We start from the raw sequence: 16,842 nt of genomic DNA, 5'->3' as shown, positions 1-16,842 counted from the left end.
GATTTGTTGGTTTTTATCGGCCTGATTGTAGAACGAGCTCGCTAGAATCGCCCACCGGGGCGTATCGAACAGTTGGCTCTGCTCGGTGATACGATCATCGATAGTACCGAAGCACAGGATCGCATCGTTATCACTCAACGTGTTGCAGCGTGCGGTGAAGATGCGCAGCAAAAAGTCACCCTCTTCACGGGGTGCAAACGTTGACGGTACCACCAAGTACAGCCCAACATCGAGCAAAAGGCGACAGCTTACCTCGCGTGCGTTTATAAAGATCGAACCACCAACGATCGCGTGATCGTGCTGCTGAAAGAACTCCTTCGGTACGGGTTTCATCCGTAGATCCTCTCGTGTCACTCGATAGACGATGAATCCGATCGTTAAACTATCCAACGCTTCTGTGCGACGATGTTTCTGCATCAGTGCGATCACTACCGACGATTTTCCGCACATATCCTGCACATGGATCGTGTACTGTGGGTTCAGGGGAAAGGTATCGAGATTGGCTACATTACCACCGGCGGTTGTATCACGAATCCATTGGCCATCCAATGCATGCAGTTTCCACTGCTCTGCACTGGGCGTTACGTTTGATTCCTCCGTACTGTGCTGATCCGGTGACAGATGGCAAACCTCCAGCCGATCAAAGTGTTTCATAAAATCACTCAACTCGATCCAAAACTCGCCATCATTTTCGAGCGTCAATCCAATGCCCTTACGTTCCGCACTGTTCAGTGTTTTCCACTCCCGGGACTTGTCACTCCACCGTCCGTTCCACTCGATGCCCGTACCCCATGGATTGCGGACACGGAGTAAGCGTACGCGATCGTTGTCACTGTACAGACCGACTACCTCGTGCAGTTTGGTGATGGAATAGGAATGTCCTCGCAACAGTCCCTCCTTCGTGGCCACATTTTCACCCGTGGGATCACTCTGTTGGAGAGGAAAGGAGATGCATTAACGACAACCCTTTGACTCCTGGGCCATCCATCGGGGAATACCTTCAAATTGCAGGCAAACAGTGAGACAGCCTCCGAGCCACTGCGCAGAATCTCCCACAGCTGATCCTCCTGGTGCGCTGCCAGCAACTTTTTCGGTTGATAGAACTCCGTCAGCCCACCGGTAAGATCCTGCATCGCTTCACGGGCCGTTCCACCATCCAGCGCCCCGTACGAACCGTAAAACTTGGCGTACGCCTTCTCCAACAGTGCACTCCAAAACTCGTTCGGTTTCGAGGAGCGACTGAAGATCAACTGTCCAGTGGTACCATCGATCGGTAGTCGATCGTCGATCACTACCTCCACCCAACGGCCAAACTCCCAGAAGCGAAAATGGAACAATCCAGCATAATGCTCATCAGCGAAGCTATTATCTTCCGGTATAACCCTTTTGAAGAGCCACGGATAAGTGGTGAGATTTGCGGCCGCCGTCAGCAGCCAGCAGTCGTTCAGTGAACCCTGGCATATGTCGAATCGTGAGGCACCGTCTACGAAGAAACGGGCGCTCGATTTGATCTCATTTGGTCGCTTCCAGCTAACGTTCTTGATCGATGGGATGCCGATCGATTGGTCTGTTGGTGGAAAGTCTGGATCTTCAAAAAGTGTCTTTCGATCGAGGCAAACCGTGCGTAGATCGTAAAAATTCTGATGACCAGTTGATGTCTCGTAGTGTGGCTGGAAAGCAAGGGATAAGGGAGTCCCATCAATAATGCGGACAACGGACACAGCAGAGACAGTCCCAGCGTTGATGTTTGATCAAGTGTACAGTGTGCACGCGTTTACTCATGCGTCTGCCCTAGACACGTGTTCCATGTGGTTCCATATGGTACTGCGTCTCCCAATAAAATGTGACTCAATGGTGGATAGAGACCTCGAGAACTGGGATCCCCACCGATAACTCCAGCCAATGAACCGAAAGTAGAACAGCAGTACAACCGCCACAAGCTGATTGGGTTGACCTTGACCTACGGAGGTCGACCCAACATACTTGTCGCGACAACAGCGATCATGCGATAACGCTCAACACTTTCCTCGTGCTACTCGCCTTCGAGTTGTACTTGGATGCCACTCCCATCTCCCCTCCCGTTCATTACCTCATCGTTGTTGAATGAAACTGGTATAAACCTGGCTGAAGCTGAAGAGGATCGTCCACCTTCGAACACTTTCCTGGCCATGCCTCGAGTTGGCACTACACTGGCCGATGGTTTGCTGGTTGTTACCGGTTTGGACGACATGTCTAACGCACAAATTTACATACAAATCGTTCCAGATGCCACCATTTCTTAAGGCCCCCTTCTGTGGTCTTCTCGTGGGTCTTCTTATCGCGACACTCGAAACGAAAACGAAAGCGAAAGCAGGTTTGTTTTGGAGCACACACCGCTTGGGGCTGCACGCTGTTTGTACGAGCGTGGTTCACGCCGTGCCGCTTCACTTCCAACTAACGCAAATTTGCACTGCGGCGGATCGTCGCCAATCGAGAACCTCTACTACACGAGGTCTTATCAGGGTGAATCATGGACACCAACTCCCTTCTGCGAAGCACCGCTATTTGTCTCGCGCTCTATAACGGAGTACGGTGCATCGCTTGGAGTCGGTTCACTTCCGGTCACACTTGTTGCATACGCACTAGGCTGGAGCTTCGAGGGACGACGCGACATTGGGCCCCATTGCAAATGACCCTGGTGATGGAACCGGTTCCTAACACCATATGGAACTATCAGCGGTCGCTGTACTAGCCTTCTATCTATTGCGCCTCCATTTATGGCCCCCCCTCTTCCGAATGGTTGGTACTGTGGAGGGTCCCAGGATGTCTGCCGGGAACTATTTGCTTACTATCGTCTGCCTATCGCTCGATCGTGCAATAAACCCTACCGGTGGCCGGTGGCGAACCAAATTGGAATAATAACGAAGTCGGTGACTTCTAACCGCGACAGATAGCGCCTTGGATAGAGCGGGTCACTTCTCGCGAGAAGGGTTAAAAACGTGCGAGAGAATTTGCCATGCTCCTGCCATGCGGCATTTGAAAGAGTGGGGATTTTTTTAAACCCGCTCGCGAAGATATCGAAGGCTCCAATCACAGCCCCCGAAGGGTGGGGGAGAATGCATGCTGTGTTTGCTCTCTGATTATCACCAGCGTGCTTCCAGGGAGTCTCATTATGCTTTTGTAAATTTGGAAGCGAGTAAAGTGAACTTTCAGATTTTTACAGCACTCTTACTTTATGCTGTAATATGCAAGTCTTTAAAGTTTAATTTTAAATTTAAGATTGAATTGAATCTCATAAAACTAAAAGTATTAAATGAATCACAAATTGCCATAAACATTAGTCGAAAAATAATTTACAATTCATGTTTTGAACATCTCATGACCGCAACATACAAGTAAGCAGAATTTGGCGATATGTTAAATATGCTGTAGAAGAGAATTGAGTTAGTATTGAAGGAAAAAAGGTTTAGAAAGATAATTTCCATAAAATAATATTGAATTTAAATTTTTGTCTGCTAGTGTTGGTGCGTTAGTTTCTCCGGGAATGCAGCACTTGCAGTTGCGGCGTTTGCGTTGCGTTCTGTTCAAGATGTGTCAATTAACCAGGTGATGTCATACCGAACAAAACCGCTGGCGACGATTAGACAAATAAATGAATAAAACTGACAGATCGTGTAGTCTTCTGAAAGATTGTTTTGGTTGAAATCAGAGATGCTGTTTTCGATTTGAGGAGTAAGAAATCTGTTTCGAAGGTTCAAGTTTTCCAAGTTTTTAAGAATTCTGTTTAGAATCAGTGTAAAAGGTCAAATTTCCAATCCCTTCGCGGGACAGCACTGATGATTTGGGCGCTACCGGCGGATGATGCTCGCTGGAAGCGGTGCCCCACGGATCCCCGTAAGTGATCGATCACTCGCTCGTTTGTTGAAAACAATGAGTATGAATCATTTAAACGAACAAAAGCGATACTATATCTGACAAAATCATTGAAAATTTCCGGATATCCTTCGTATCACCAAACGCTTTCTGTCGATTTGGTAAACATGTATTTGACAGCAGCTGAAGTCCAATATGGCGGCGAGTGAAGTGCTATGACTTCACCTGTTACAGTCAAAACATTTTGATAGACACTTTGGGCAGGTACCTATGTTGCTCATGTTTATGCTACCAGATTAAATAACCACAGCATCACAGCAACGTTTTTTCGTCTAGGTTTCTACGATAACCATTTAATTTACGGATTGTTACATAAACTGTGATGCTAACAGGCCAAACCTGACTAGAAAGCAAACCGTTTGCGATGAAAAATCGAACCCCTCGCATCCTGACCCGTTTACACTTTTTGGGGGGAGCAGCGAATGCGGCCGTATAAACGCGACCACCGTGGCGCACCAACAGTACTGCAAGCTGGTGTGTGTTGCGCTGTGCGTTGCTCTCTCTCTGCCGTAAATGGTGGTCGTTCCTGCGTTTGATCCGTTGCCGTACGTAAAAAAGTGTTTAATTTTCTTCGCCCAAGTACCGAGCAACCGATATCGCTGTGTCGTCCGTAGGTTCCGTGTACGGGAAAAGCGGGGGCTCCAGGACGGTCAGTGAAATCGACGAAGGATGTGTCATGCATCTGTGAGTGTGTCTGTGCCTGTGTGGCGTACGAGGAGCGGTACCCTTAAATGGAACACACCTTTCCCCAGCAAAAAACGGCTGCATTTCGGGCATCGGTGCTAGGTTATGTTGCAAAGGACCCCGTCCAGGTACCCGTCGTCACACTTCCGGCCAGGGATTCCCCCCGGCCCCTCCGTCGTGCCACCCGTTTTCAGCAGCATCTTGCGGGACACCGTTTTTTTTCGGAAGAACTTGGAAAAAGAAGATTTTCCGCTGTCTTTCGCTCTCTCGGTCTCCGGCTCTCTCTCTCTCGGGCGGGCGGCGCTCTCACGGTGTACGGCGGGTGAAAGGTGTACGCGCACGACCCCAAACCTCCCTGGAGCAGCACACGCGGCGGCGGATATTGGGGGCGAATGTTGACGTAGAGCAGCAGCAGACGCAGCAGACCAATCTCCTCACCGAAAAACGGGGCTGCAGCAGATACCTCCGCTAGACGGACCTCGGCGGTGTTTTCGGTGCGTGCAAAAGTGGCCTCTCCCAGACGTGCGGTGACGTGACGTGTCGGGTGAGCAGCAGCACCGTTGCTTTGGTTGTTCTGTGTTCTGAAAAAGGATAACGTCGTCAGGGGAGCCTCCCTAGTCAGGCAGACAGAAGAAAAAGTGGTGTCCGAGAATCGATGACGGTCGCGTTGGCCTGTTCACAGAAGTCGTCAATGGCTACCCTGCTTTTCAGTGCGTTTTTCTCGTGCGTGTATCTACGCGTGTGTGTGTGTGTGTGAGTGTTTGTGTCGCTCGAGGCTTGCTGTATTGGTGCAGAAGAGGAGAATCGGTTTTTCTTTTTCGGGAAAATCGCCAAATTATTGTCGAACATCGCAGCACACTCGCGAGTGCAGTTGACTGGACGGAATAACGGGACTTTTTTCGCGATGCGGACCCAGAGGCCAGTGAAATGGGTAACGCTTTTCCGGCACCACCCTCCAGTCCGCGGATTTCGATTCGAATCCGGGATCCAGACGACGGCCATAATACGGCGAATATTGGAGAGGCTGTCCGGGGCTCTCGCTGGCGTGATCTCACAAACACAGACAACCGGGCGCGCTGGCTGGCATCTCACTAGCTCGTCGCCGTGGTGTTGGTACCAGCCTCGTTTGGCGGTGCAGGAGCGCGTACCACATACATAGAAACGGGCTGCCTTCCTGCCTCTGCCCCTGCCCGTGCTGGGTAGTGTTTTGCGAGGAAAATTGAAGAGAAAATTAGCTGGGTGATGGGCATGGTGTGGCCCCGGGACAACGACGACACCGCCAGCATACCGTGAAGCACCGACAAATGGAATCTTGAGATCGAAAATCAGCGAATTTTCCTACGGTTACTTTGTTGTTTTCTTCGAGGGGTGTGTTGTCCCTGCGCCCGAGGTGTGATCGATCAAAGCTAGCACGGTCGAAGATGCTCCATTTTTTATTTCGTCCTTCTACTTCCTCACATTCCCAGTCTCGAAAGTGTGGGCAGTTGTATACTCGGTGCGCCTTTTTGGGAGCAGAAGATTGAGAAAAGCGCTCCGAAATACTGTGTCCTTGAAACGCATCATTATCTACGCGCCAGGCAGCCAACGGCTGTGTGTCCTTTCTCGGCCGCACTCCGAAGCAGAAACCGAATGGTCCGCGAATCTCCTTGGATTTTCTCGTCCGGCCAACAGAAACCTTCTCCTGTGTGTTTGTGTGTTGCTAACCTAGCGGTTCAGCAGTCTGTTTGTATGTGCGTGCGTATTATGATGCGTACGTATGCTCCATACCTCGGTCGAGGGCTCGGTCAGAAAAAAACGGGGTGTACCGCATGATAATGTTGACAACGGTCGCATATACGACAGCAGTGGCGGCGGCGGCGACGGCGAAGGTGACTGGTAGCACGCGACAAACGACTTCAAAACACAGAAGCTGAAAGCCAAGAGGAAGAAGAAGCTCTAGAACAGCATCATCAGCAGATGTTTTTTACTCCTTTGCTCCGATCAACGTCAAGCTTCTCGATTCTAAGGTAATTATACTGGCCACTCGTTTTTCATACTTATTCGGGTATTTCGGAGACCTTGACTTCCGGGTTCCGTTTTAGGATTAAGTAGGAATTAGCTGCGGATTAAACGAGAGTTGCCAATCACCAGAGTACTGCTGGTTATCAGCAAATGCCTCCGGGGGTTACAACCCGGAGCCGTTGTCAAATGGCGAGAAAAGAAACATAAAAAAGGGTTCTTCGATTGTGATTCTGGTGCGGTCTAGAGCGCACAGCTGCTGCTCCTGCCACGAGCTAGCCATTGCATCATCGTCATCATCGTCTGATCGTCATGGTAGCGGCGCGCAATCGTCGTCATCACCAGCGAGCAACGCAAGAACGCAACGCAATCACCGCGGCGGCGGCTAGCTAGCAGCAGCAGCAACATAGCCGCCCCGATGATCGTGTGCCTATAACCGGCTCACCAAACCAAATATATGTGACCCCCTCTCGCCCGTTTGTGGTCTCCGCGCTACATGCGGCGTTCTCAGCAACAGACAGCGAAACCCGTTCGACCTACATTCGCTGCGGCTTCATATTTTGTCGCGCAATCGTTCGGCACTGTGTCCGCGCCCTTTTGCCGATTGCCTCTTGAGCAGCAAGAAGAAACCCCGAAAAATCCCGTCGACAGAACGGCATTGATGGAATCCTCATTTCGTTCGCCATTTTAGCTCTCGAATAGAAGGAATGAGCACCCTCAAAAAAGCAAGAGAAGGAGGAGGAGGGTCGCGTGCAACAAGCGCCGACCGTTGCGCTATGCATCGCCAGAACAACCTCATCAATACACCTTTACCCCCTTTTTTTCGGTGGTTCACACTCAGGTTCCGATACACAGCACCAACCACCGGCAATGGGCCAGCCGAGAGAGCATACAAACACATACATTATGCTATCCATTCAACCCTACGGCAACAGCAGCAGCAGGTAGGCGCCCCCTTGCCGTGCGGACGCGTCGAGAGAAGAGGGTGTGAACGGAAGTGTGTCGATTTGCGTTCTTCCGCCATCCGTACCCGCCCGTCGTTGGCCGTTAAATGGTCAGTCGAACGCCGCAGGGCTGCCCTCCCCATGCCCTGGGGTCTGTCTGTACGGACGGGAAAGGTGTGCTTCTCCTCCGGTTCGCCGTCTCCACGAAGTGCGTGGAGTTGGTACTCTGCCCACTCTTGGGAGCTTTTTCTTCTCGCTTTCTTCTTCCTGGCCTAAGAGCATAAGCACACGCACACACATTGTGTTGGGCGTACGGTGGCGGATGTGAATAATATTCCGATGCTCCAAAGCTCCCTTTTTCGCTGGAGAGAAGGTTGTTACGCTTGATCGCAGCAGCGCTACTTCATCGTCAGGACGACGAAGCAAAGAGCAAGAGAGAGAGAGAGAGAGAGAGAGAGAAAGAGAATGGACGAGAAGAGAAGGTCCGGTTTACGGCTTTCTTACGAACGGCTGTGCTTGGGGCTTCTTAGCTGTGGGTTTGGGCTGCTACAGAGCGCGCGTTCATCATCATCATTGTGTGTTACCTGTTGTGCATGCGTGATTAAGCTGCTGGCTGGCGATTTTGGTCGAAAAACCGACGGTTCTAACGGGTATTACCAGGCTGCTTAAGGGTGACGATAAGCATGCGAATGAGCTACGACGATCCCCAGCCCATTACAACACGCCAAGCAGTAATGGACATCTGACGTCTAATGTCAATGTACTTATGAGGATCAACTTTGCAAATAGTTTTCATTGAAAACAAGGTAATTAATTTGCTATTATAGCGTCTGCAACATGGTTTCTTCATTATCCAATGTGTAGTGGAGGAAGTGTAGATAATTTCCAAAATAAGATCTTTTAAAGCATCAGAATTCTATCAACAAGATCCACTTGTCATCCATTGAGGATCGACAAGTTGAAAATTAATGTAGCTGATGCCTAAAGTAACGAATACTTAGGAAATTATGTTTAGAAGCTATCCCCAATCTGCAGAATGTAGTTAAAACGCTAAATATCTTCATTTTTTTTGGTTGGATTTGACTAATTAACATTATTTTGAGCAACAACATCAAGTTGTTTGAATAGTCAAGAACTACATAAATTTGATCAAATTATTGCTGTTAATGGTTTTTGATTATTACCACGGTTTATTCTCAAAAGAAATCAGCCTAAATCATGCAAATAAACCAACAGCTGCTTTTACTGAGGGCAAAATGTTGTATCTTCCGGTAGACATTACTTCCAAACAATTCCCTGTAGAGGTTTTATTGATATAAATGGTAAAAAAACGCACAACAACTGTCTAAATTAATACCATCTATTAATACATGTTGTTTAAAACTGAAACAATGTCTAAAAATATGTATGAAACAGTTTGCAAACACCGCAAACTGAACACGCTGTGGGCTTACAAACATTTCTTTCGTAAAATTCGCAACAGAACAACCTCCAACAGCGAAGGGCCCAGGCACTACCAGAACACATCACCTTGTATTCTATGTTCGGCTGTCAGTTCCCTGACCTAAACCCAAAACATATATACTCACACACCCGCACGGCTAGTTGGTTGGAAAACACCGAGGTAAAAGCTCTGACAATTTCTCTCTCTCACATACACTCATTGTGATGGTCGTCGGCGCCGCGCGTGTCCTTCCTGGTGGGTTTTCTGCACCCGCTGCAACAACATCGCGCCACCCCGCCCCCTCTCTCCACGGCCACGGGTGGTGAGTTTCCCATTTTACGACGTTATTTTCTCCTTTGACGTCAGCGAAACCGACCGGGCCAGAAGAGACGGAGTACGGTGGCGCACGGGTTGGGGCACTCTGGGGCGCTAGCTTCCCTCCTCCTCCCCCCAGCTTTGGGGTTTTGTGGTCGTAGTGGTGGTGGTGGTGGCCCATCGGTTGGAAAATCGGAACAGAAGTGCACAGAAGTGGAAAACACCACCAGCAGAGAGCGAGAGAGAGGTAAGGATGCGATGCGATGCGAGATGAGATGGAGAGGCCTCCCGCGAGTTACGTTTACCGATCACCACCCGCCACCTACCGTCCCAAATTTCTTATGCTTCCTCCCTCTGCCTCTCTCTCTCACTCTGTCTGATATCGATGTGCTCTCTATCTCTCGCTTGCTTTCTGTCTCTCTATCTCGTGATCACTGGCAACCACACCTTGTGGGATGTGTGGGTTGATAATAAGGGAAAACCGGAGATGGGGATGAAGATGGTGAGGATGGAGGTGCTGGTACCACTCTCTGGTGGTGGTTACCTTTTGATGGGATGATACTCGCTCTTTCTCTCACCCACGCAAGCAATCGCGCTACTCTGGCGCTATTCCTACCAGAAAGACCAGCGGACGAGTTTCGCCGAGCTCCTTCTCGGCTTTTGAATTTTTACGCAACTTCTTACGCGCTTCTAGAGCGGCTGCTTGTTGCTGCTGCTGCTGTGACGTAAACGTTAGCGCCGGTACCGGACGCGTGGGCCCCAAGAATCCACCCTCCAATACGCCTCGAGCAGCAACGCAGCTTTTCGTTCAAGTTTGTTCCGTGGCTACCAAAGAAACCCGGTCCTGGGGATGAAAGGAATAAAAAAAATTAGCAACCCTAAAGGACGAGCTTATTTTCCACCCAACTAAATATCGATGTTGATGAGTTTCTTATCCTGTCTTGCTTATCATATCGTAGGCGAGTGAGTGAGAGAGAGAAACAGAGTAATTAAGCGGCAGTGAATAACGGAGGAAAAACGGATCAAGTCTATCGTGACCATTGACCTGATTGATGAGAGTGGATGGAACTGAGTCGCTCGACCATCACGTGGAAGACTCGGAAGTTCGCGACCGCCAAGATCATTATCTCTATATTGCCCTCACTCGCTTACTCTCTCTCTGACTCTATTTTCCTCTTCTTCGACAGATAGGCACTTCCTGTTCGGTCATGATCCGCAAAAGATTAAAGTTCATTTCGCGGATTTTTTCGGGTTGATCTTCTTCCCTTTATCGTGTACTCTGCTCCAGTCATCGGTACATGACCCAAATCATCGCGCGAATGGTACGGATTTCGTGAGATGAAGTGATGAAGTGGAACACTTCCCGAAACGAAACAAAACAACATCATTACCCGTGGCCAGGTGCCATTAATCGCGGGTCTTTTGCAGGCCTGCCTGTCTGTCTGTCTGCTCATCAATCGCGTAGCAGTGCCGCAACTCTGTGCTAGTAAACGGCGTCGTAAATCCGCTTTTAAGTTCAATGCACGATAGCTGGATCAGCGCGCGCGCACAGCACGCGGAGATTATTGTGCCGATTGTGAGTGTTGACCCACAAAAAAGACTGTCCGCAAGCCTGGCAGTGGATTTGAGTGGTGTCCGGGGTCACTTATCAGCATTAGCAGCATATCACGAGTAATTAAACGTTCGTGCACTTCGAATTGTTCGCTTTTGCATACCACTCATCGAATGTTTTGGTTCTGTTGTTTACAGAGAGAGAGAGAGAGAGAGAGAGAGAGAGAGAGAGAGAGAGAGAGAGAGAGAGAGAGAGAGAGAGAGAGAGAGAGAGAGAGAGAGAGAGAGAGAGAGAGAGAGAGAGAGAGTGAGAGAGCGAAAGTGGGTATGCGTGTTTGTCTGTAACTGCAACCTTGACGCATGAAACATGATAACGATACGTCGTTCTACTTGTTGATAGGGCGTGAGCATATGCAGTATCATAAACACACTCGCTGACAGTGCAAACATCCGCTGATGAGCGTTTTTTTTTTCTCTTTTCTGTTGATGTTAACGCAACTGCAAATGGTGCGATTGCGATTTACCTCCACGCTCCACGTGGTTGTTGTTTTGCAACGGAGCGTCCTATTCATGCCCCCGGCACAGAGGTGACGAGCGGTGTTTATGTTTAATATCTAGTCACTTGATTGGCACGTTCCAGGCGATAGTTTTGGCCACTCCTTAATTGCTTCGTACACCACCGTAATCACGAAAAAAGCATCAATAATGAAGAGGAAAGCGGATAACAGCAGGTCCCCGTTTTGATGGGAATGGAAAACGTTTTTCGTTGTTAGTTTTCGATTTCGTTAATCGTTCCCTTCTTTTTGCTTCGCCTAATTATGTCAAAGGAAACGTGGAAAAGGGATCTTCCAAAGCGTGAGAACGAACGAACGAGAGCTCTGGGGGCGCACACGGGGTCTTTGCCTTTAACTGCACCCAGTGCCACCTTTAACCCACGTGTCACGCACCGTTGGTCCTGCAGCCGGCCCTTGAGTTGCTTTAGTTGTGTGTTAACGGTTTTTCTCCGTTTTTATGATGCCGTCGGCGTCGCCATCGTCGTTCGTGGGAGCATTCGACGTGAAGCCAGTGTTACTTATGTCATCTTTCCCGTCAGTTAATGAACAATTTAATGAAAATATGGAATTCCTTACTTCGAATTTATGGTCGGTGCGTGGCCCTAAGTTACGGAGCGAGAAGCCGCAGAAACCAGCCTGTATCGAGAGTGATCGCGATCACTCGTAACCGTGCGGCGTCTCAAACCGTGCGTCTCCAGCCATCACGACCGCGTATCAGCGACATGGTTGTCGGCATAACACAGGCCCCCCCGCCTAGCTCATAGCAGAAAGAGTGCAAAAAACCCTTGGAGGACGGCCGGGTGGTTGTGTTTGCAATCCTCCTCCTCAGGTCAACCGCACACCTGGCCGGGGCCAAAACACAAACCCTCCTTACGCAAGTGTTTTCGGTCAAAAACATCGCCACGGAGACCGCAATCGCGTAACAAACAGGGCAACATGAGGACGCTGGCGACGACGCACGGCCGCTGAAGTTGTCAATATTACGGTGCTGCGGTTTTGATTATCGCTTCTGTCCAGGCACAGCCAAGGTGGGGAGCCGGCCAGGTTAACCGCAAGTTCAGGTACGACTAGCAACCATTCAGCAACATCGGCGGTCTCCGGCGCAAAAGCTGGTTTTTGGTGGGAAAGTGATACGATTGGGACGTTGTAAGCTCCAACAACCTGTTCGTCGAGTGCGCCTTGCCCCATTTCTTTATCCGACTGGCAGCTAACTTAGTACAAACTGGGCGACTGGCTACGTCTGTCGATGCCGAAGGGTTGTTCGATTAGAGCATAAATGCATGGATGCGATGCCCCTCCCTTGGTATCGCATAATAGAACGCACTTCAGAGTCTTCGATGAACTCGCAGCCGGCAATGACTGTCATGTTGAGTGTAAAACGCAGCTAGAGCGGTTTGAATCGCTCCATTTGGCCGTAGGAAGAGGGAATTGATAGTGCTGATGGTGCATTTTGGCTACAGTTGACCGATTGACAACCTTGTTTTGGTTTAAAAAAGTTCAATTGTTTGGAGAATCGTCCATTAAGTGTTTGGAATGAGATTATAGGTGATATAGCTTGTTAATTCGCTAGTCTAGATCAAGCAATTTATCCAGGAAATGCATTTCAGCATTCGAAGAATCAATAATATCCCAGTTCTTGCAGCTTTCTGATATTCTGCACCATGATGAAGTTGGTAATAGCTTTCTCTACAATCGTTTAGATTCAGTTTATGCCTCTATTCCTTTAGGATTATCCTATATTCCTGGGAAAACACTTTCAGTAACATGTCGCCTACATGTGTGACCCCTTGGGGTCAATTCGTATCCGGGGGCCTTAAAAATGCATCGCACACACCCACTCTCCCATCCAACCGGAAAATCCATCCAAAGTGGAAAAACCTTAATTGAAGGCAGATAGTGTCTGCTGGAGAAAAAGTAAAATGTGTCTGTATGAGAGACACGCGCACACACAGAGGCCGGTTGGTGATGCTCCAACTCGTCGAGGTGACGTTAGCAATGCAGTAGCAGCAGTAGCAGCAGCAGCAGCAGCATCGCTGCCACAGCAGCTGCGGTTCGTTGAATCCATCAAACTAGTTTTCCCAGCGTTTCGGTGTGAGAGAGCGCTGTGATAAAAGCGGCTGCTGCTGCAGCTGTACAACCACCACCACCACCACCACCAGCATTAGCTTTGAAGATGACGAGAGGGATGGATGACCGTTTTCCTTCGTTTCCCGGTTCGCTTCGCTCTGCGCTGCATCCGTTGCTGGCAGCAGCCCAGAGGTGTCTTGTCTGTCTGGCTATCTGTCTTGGGATATGCACCAAGCGAGTGTAAAAAAGATGGAGAGAAGTAGACGAAGATTTTGCTACCCTTTTTGCACGAATGCAATGGTCCTCCGGACGGAAGCTTTCTAAAGCTTTCACGAGCTCCCGTGGTCGCGCGGTCACGACGATGGCGATGTTGATGATGATGACCGGAAACCGGGTTCGCGCGGCCGGCCTGCACACGCGGTGTCATGTCTTGTGCAAGAAAAAGCGGCGTCTGGTGGCAGCAGCAGCGCAAGATTACGAATGAGAAAACTGCAGCTCGGTAACAGAGGCGCCAGGCCATGGTGAAAACACCTGTGAAAGACCGTGAACCAAAATGGCGGCTGTTGCATCTTTCCGAAGCCCTGGCAGAGAACCGGCTGCGTGAAATGTGATCCCCATGGTCCCTGAGATGCACAGACAGCTCTTCTAACTCGACCACACCGGCGTTTGATGCTGTTGCTGCTGCTGCTGATGATGATGTTGTTGTGGCCGGTAAACAGTGCCGGTGCTAAGTGTTCGGGTAAATTGTGAAACGAAACAAAAATCCTGTTTGAACAGCTTATTAGTGAGTGTTTGAACCCCAACAGGAGACGGAAGCAAAGAAGCTCGAGTTCGTCGAGCGGCAACAAGCGGCATCGTCGCAACACATCGCCGGGACTCGATGGTGGACCGATTTACAATGTCGCGCTCGCTGTAGAGAAAGACATTTGTAACCGGAAACGACAACGACGGATGGCTTGGAGTGTAACGACGACGATCACTACCTGTATCGGGGTTGTTTTTCACGCGGATCGTGCGCAGCATTGATCAACCAATCACTCTCCAACCCTTTGGATTGTTGGTTTGCGATGGACGGTTATTTATAAGAGACAGCTCACTAGCGACAGGAAACGTTGGCAGAGGATAAAGCGGGGAAGCTGACAATCCTAATCAGTGGTGTCAACACGACGGTGCGCAACCAGCTACATGGGAAAGATATCGATTGATTACTGGACCTATTGCTAGGTGCACAGGAGGGAAGCTGTTGCACTTTCTTATCGAGGAAAAACAAACAATTAGCTCTCCACTCTTTTTGCAGCTTCCTGCTAGTACAGGGAAGTCGACATAAGGGATTTTTGTTGATCGTCCAAGGCGCTTCATTATGCTTCAAATTGTTACTTCTAAAGCATTTAAACATTTTTTTTTTATTTCATTTGCAATGTTTGTCTATCGTGTCTTTCAATACGATTACCTTCTTTAACAAGTTCCGAGGATTATCTCCTTTTTTTTTATTAATATCAAATCATAAAAAAGTGTTCCTACCAATTTAGTGAGTAATTGTCGAGTGGCATATTTATTTAACTCAACTCATTTTACGATACTTTATTGCGTACTACCGTCCAGAATTGGCCCTACAAATGTCTATAACCGTCAGCGTCCGGTGTTGAAGGTGAAAGTCTTTAAGATGTGACTGCCTTCCCTGAAGACGGGGTCCGGTACAATTTGTTGCCGCATTAGTGTGTTTGGAAGTGCGTAACCTTCGCGCTGTCTTGAAATAACCAAATTCCCTTTTGCGTTGATGAAATTACAGCTTTTCGGGGACCTTGCGCGATGATGTTATTGAAATGTATTTCTGCCGTGGCCGTTTTAGCTTTTCGCTTTACGCCTAGAGGACGCCTTATGGTAGTGACCAGTTCCGATTGCCCGATTTGGCTCTAATACGGGTCCAAACCCCCGGTTGTCTAGCAGAGGACCGGCCGTGCCACATTACAACACCGCGTTCTCCATATGAACCATAACCACGACAACCAAACAACCTGTTTTGTGTGCACGAAACGCGGTGTGGCCGGATAGAGAGTGCGTTGGAGTCACTAGTGACCGCCTTCGCCGGCCGTTAGTCCCAAATATGGATTGCCAAAAGACAGCCCTGGTGGTGGTGGTCTCCCCTGGTCTGTGGCTAGCACGGTAGACCATTCACCTTGCCCCCAACAGCAGCGCTAACCTGCCTACAGAGTGGATTTGAATTTTTACATTTTTTTTTCTACTTTCCTCATCCCTAAACCCACGAAGGGAACGTACACTTAAAATGGCGGGAAATGAGATAATAAATGACAAATGGATGTTCGTTGATAACTTCACCGATGGCGATGGTTGTACCGTGCGCATTTGATACGAATTCTACCGAAATGTTCACCAGATATTTGAGCATTACAGTCTGGGATATCAAAACTTCTACTTTTCGTTTTTTGGCGCTCACACAACGTTGAGAAGCTCATCATGTGCTGTGCGTGGCTCACGTGCGATTCATATGCGTTGCGCCCTCTGCTTGGTCCGTCTCCGTCCACCACGAAAGCCATTTGATTGGCGTGACTTTCTTGGATAATCTCATTGCCGGCGCCACACTCAGTGCTCGCTCGCGTACCGGCTCGCGGCCGGTTCCCATTTGGCACGACAGCGACAGCTATTTGGCACGTGATGGTGCTTCAACCGGGGGCATCGTAAAGGCAGAAGGAACCGCGCATGCCATAAATACTACAAACGGTAAGACGCAGCAGTAGCAGCAGCACCAGCACAGCACGTTTGGCGTTGGTGTGTTCTCAGTAATTAAAATGTTGCACCATTTGTGCTTGAGCGTTTCAATTCGGGGTTTAATTTTCAAGCCTTTCTTCTTGCTGCACCATCCTTCTATCCTTCTGGGGCATCTGGAAAGGTGTTCGCCAAAACTGAGCGAGGGGTCTCTCTGACTCGGAAACATTTCCGAAAGTTGCTTACAATTCACGCGAATGCGAATGTTGTGTATTCCTTATAGCAAAGGAAGCAACTATTACTCGAAGTGATTGTTGTGCCGTTCTGCATTCAGACATTTCGCTGGTTTTATAACTTCTTCTACCAAAGGTTAAGGCCACAGGCCTTACAGGCAACTGGAGGAGGAAGCGGAAAGGTTTCTTCTCTTCCCACTGTACCCACTGCTAGCGCCTGCGATCTGCTGATGAATTATTAATCCAAATGGAACGACGACAACGAGGAAAAATGGTTAAAAATCAATTTTGATGCAGCCATTGGGGCGTGACCGCGACGAGGCGAGCAGCTTCTGTCGAAGAGTGTGCGGGGTACTTATCCTGAAAACTCCAACACTTTTATGGTGCGTGCTCTGCCTTCGCACCAGCTCGTGCAG

General features: G+C 49.1%; 2 protein-coding genes across 2 annotated transcripts in view; one reads left to right on the top strand and one right to left on the bottom strand.

The window, feature by feature from the left end:
- LOC126577233 (calpain-B-like) overlaps positions 1 to 2,824 on the bottom strand; it is a 3,578-nt gene extending 754 nt beyond the window's left edge. Inside the window, exons 1-3 of the mRNA XM_050238699.1 lie at positions 2,090 to 2,824; positions 999 to 1,670; positions 1 to 930 (exon numbers count right to left, since the gene is read on the bottom strand). The exon at positions 1 to 930 is cut by the window's left edge and continues 550 nt beyond it. Coding sequence (XP_050094656.1) covers positions 1 to 930; positions 999 to 1,670; positions 2,090 to 2,230 — 1,743 coding nt within the window. The 5' untranslated portion in view covers positions 2,231 to 2,824. The remainder of the gene's footprint in view (positions 931 to 998; positions 1,671 to 2,089) is intronic.
- Positions 2,825 to 4,978: 2,154 nt separating this feature from the next.
- The window catches only part of LOC126577458 (uncharacterized), a 46,895-nt gene continuing 35,031 nt past the window's right edge, over positions 4,979 to 16,842 (top strand). The window contains exon 1 of the mRNA XM_050239109.1: positions 4,979 to 5,090. The gene's annotated coding sequence lies outside the window, so the exon portion shown is untranslated. The remainder of the gene's footprint in view (positions 5,091 to 16,842) is intronic.

Source organism: Anopheles aquasalis, chromosome 3, assembly GCF_943734665.1.
Source record: "Anopheles aquasalis chromosome 3, idAnoAquaMG_Q_19, whole genome shotgun sequence".
NCBI classification, from domain to species: domain Eukaryota; kingdom Metazoa; phylum Arthropoda; class Insecta; order Diptera; family Culicidae; genus Anopheles; species Anopheles aquasalis.
Note: the sequence above shows the minus strand (reverse complement) of the source record. Positions and strands in the feature narration are given on the sequence as shown.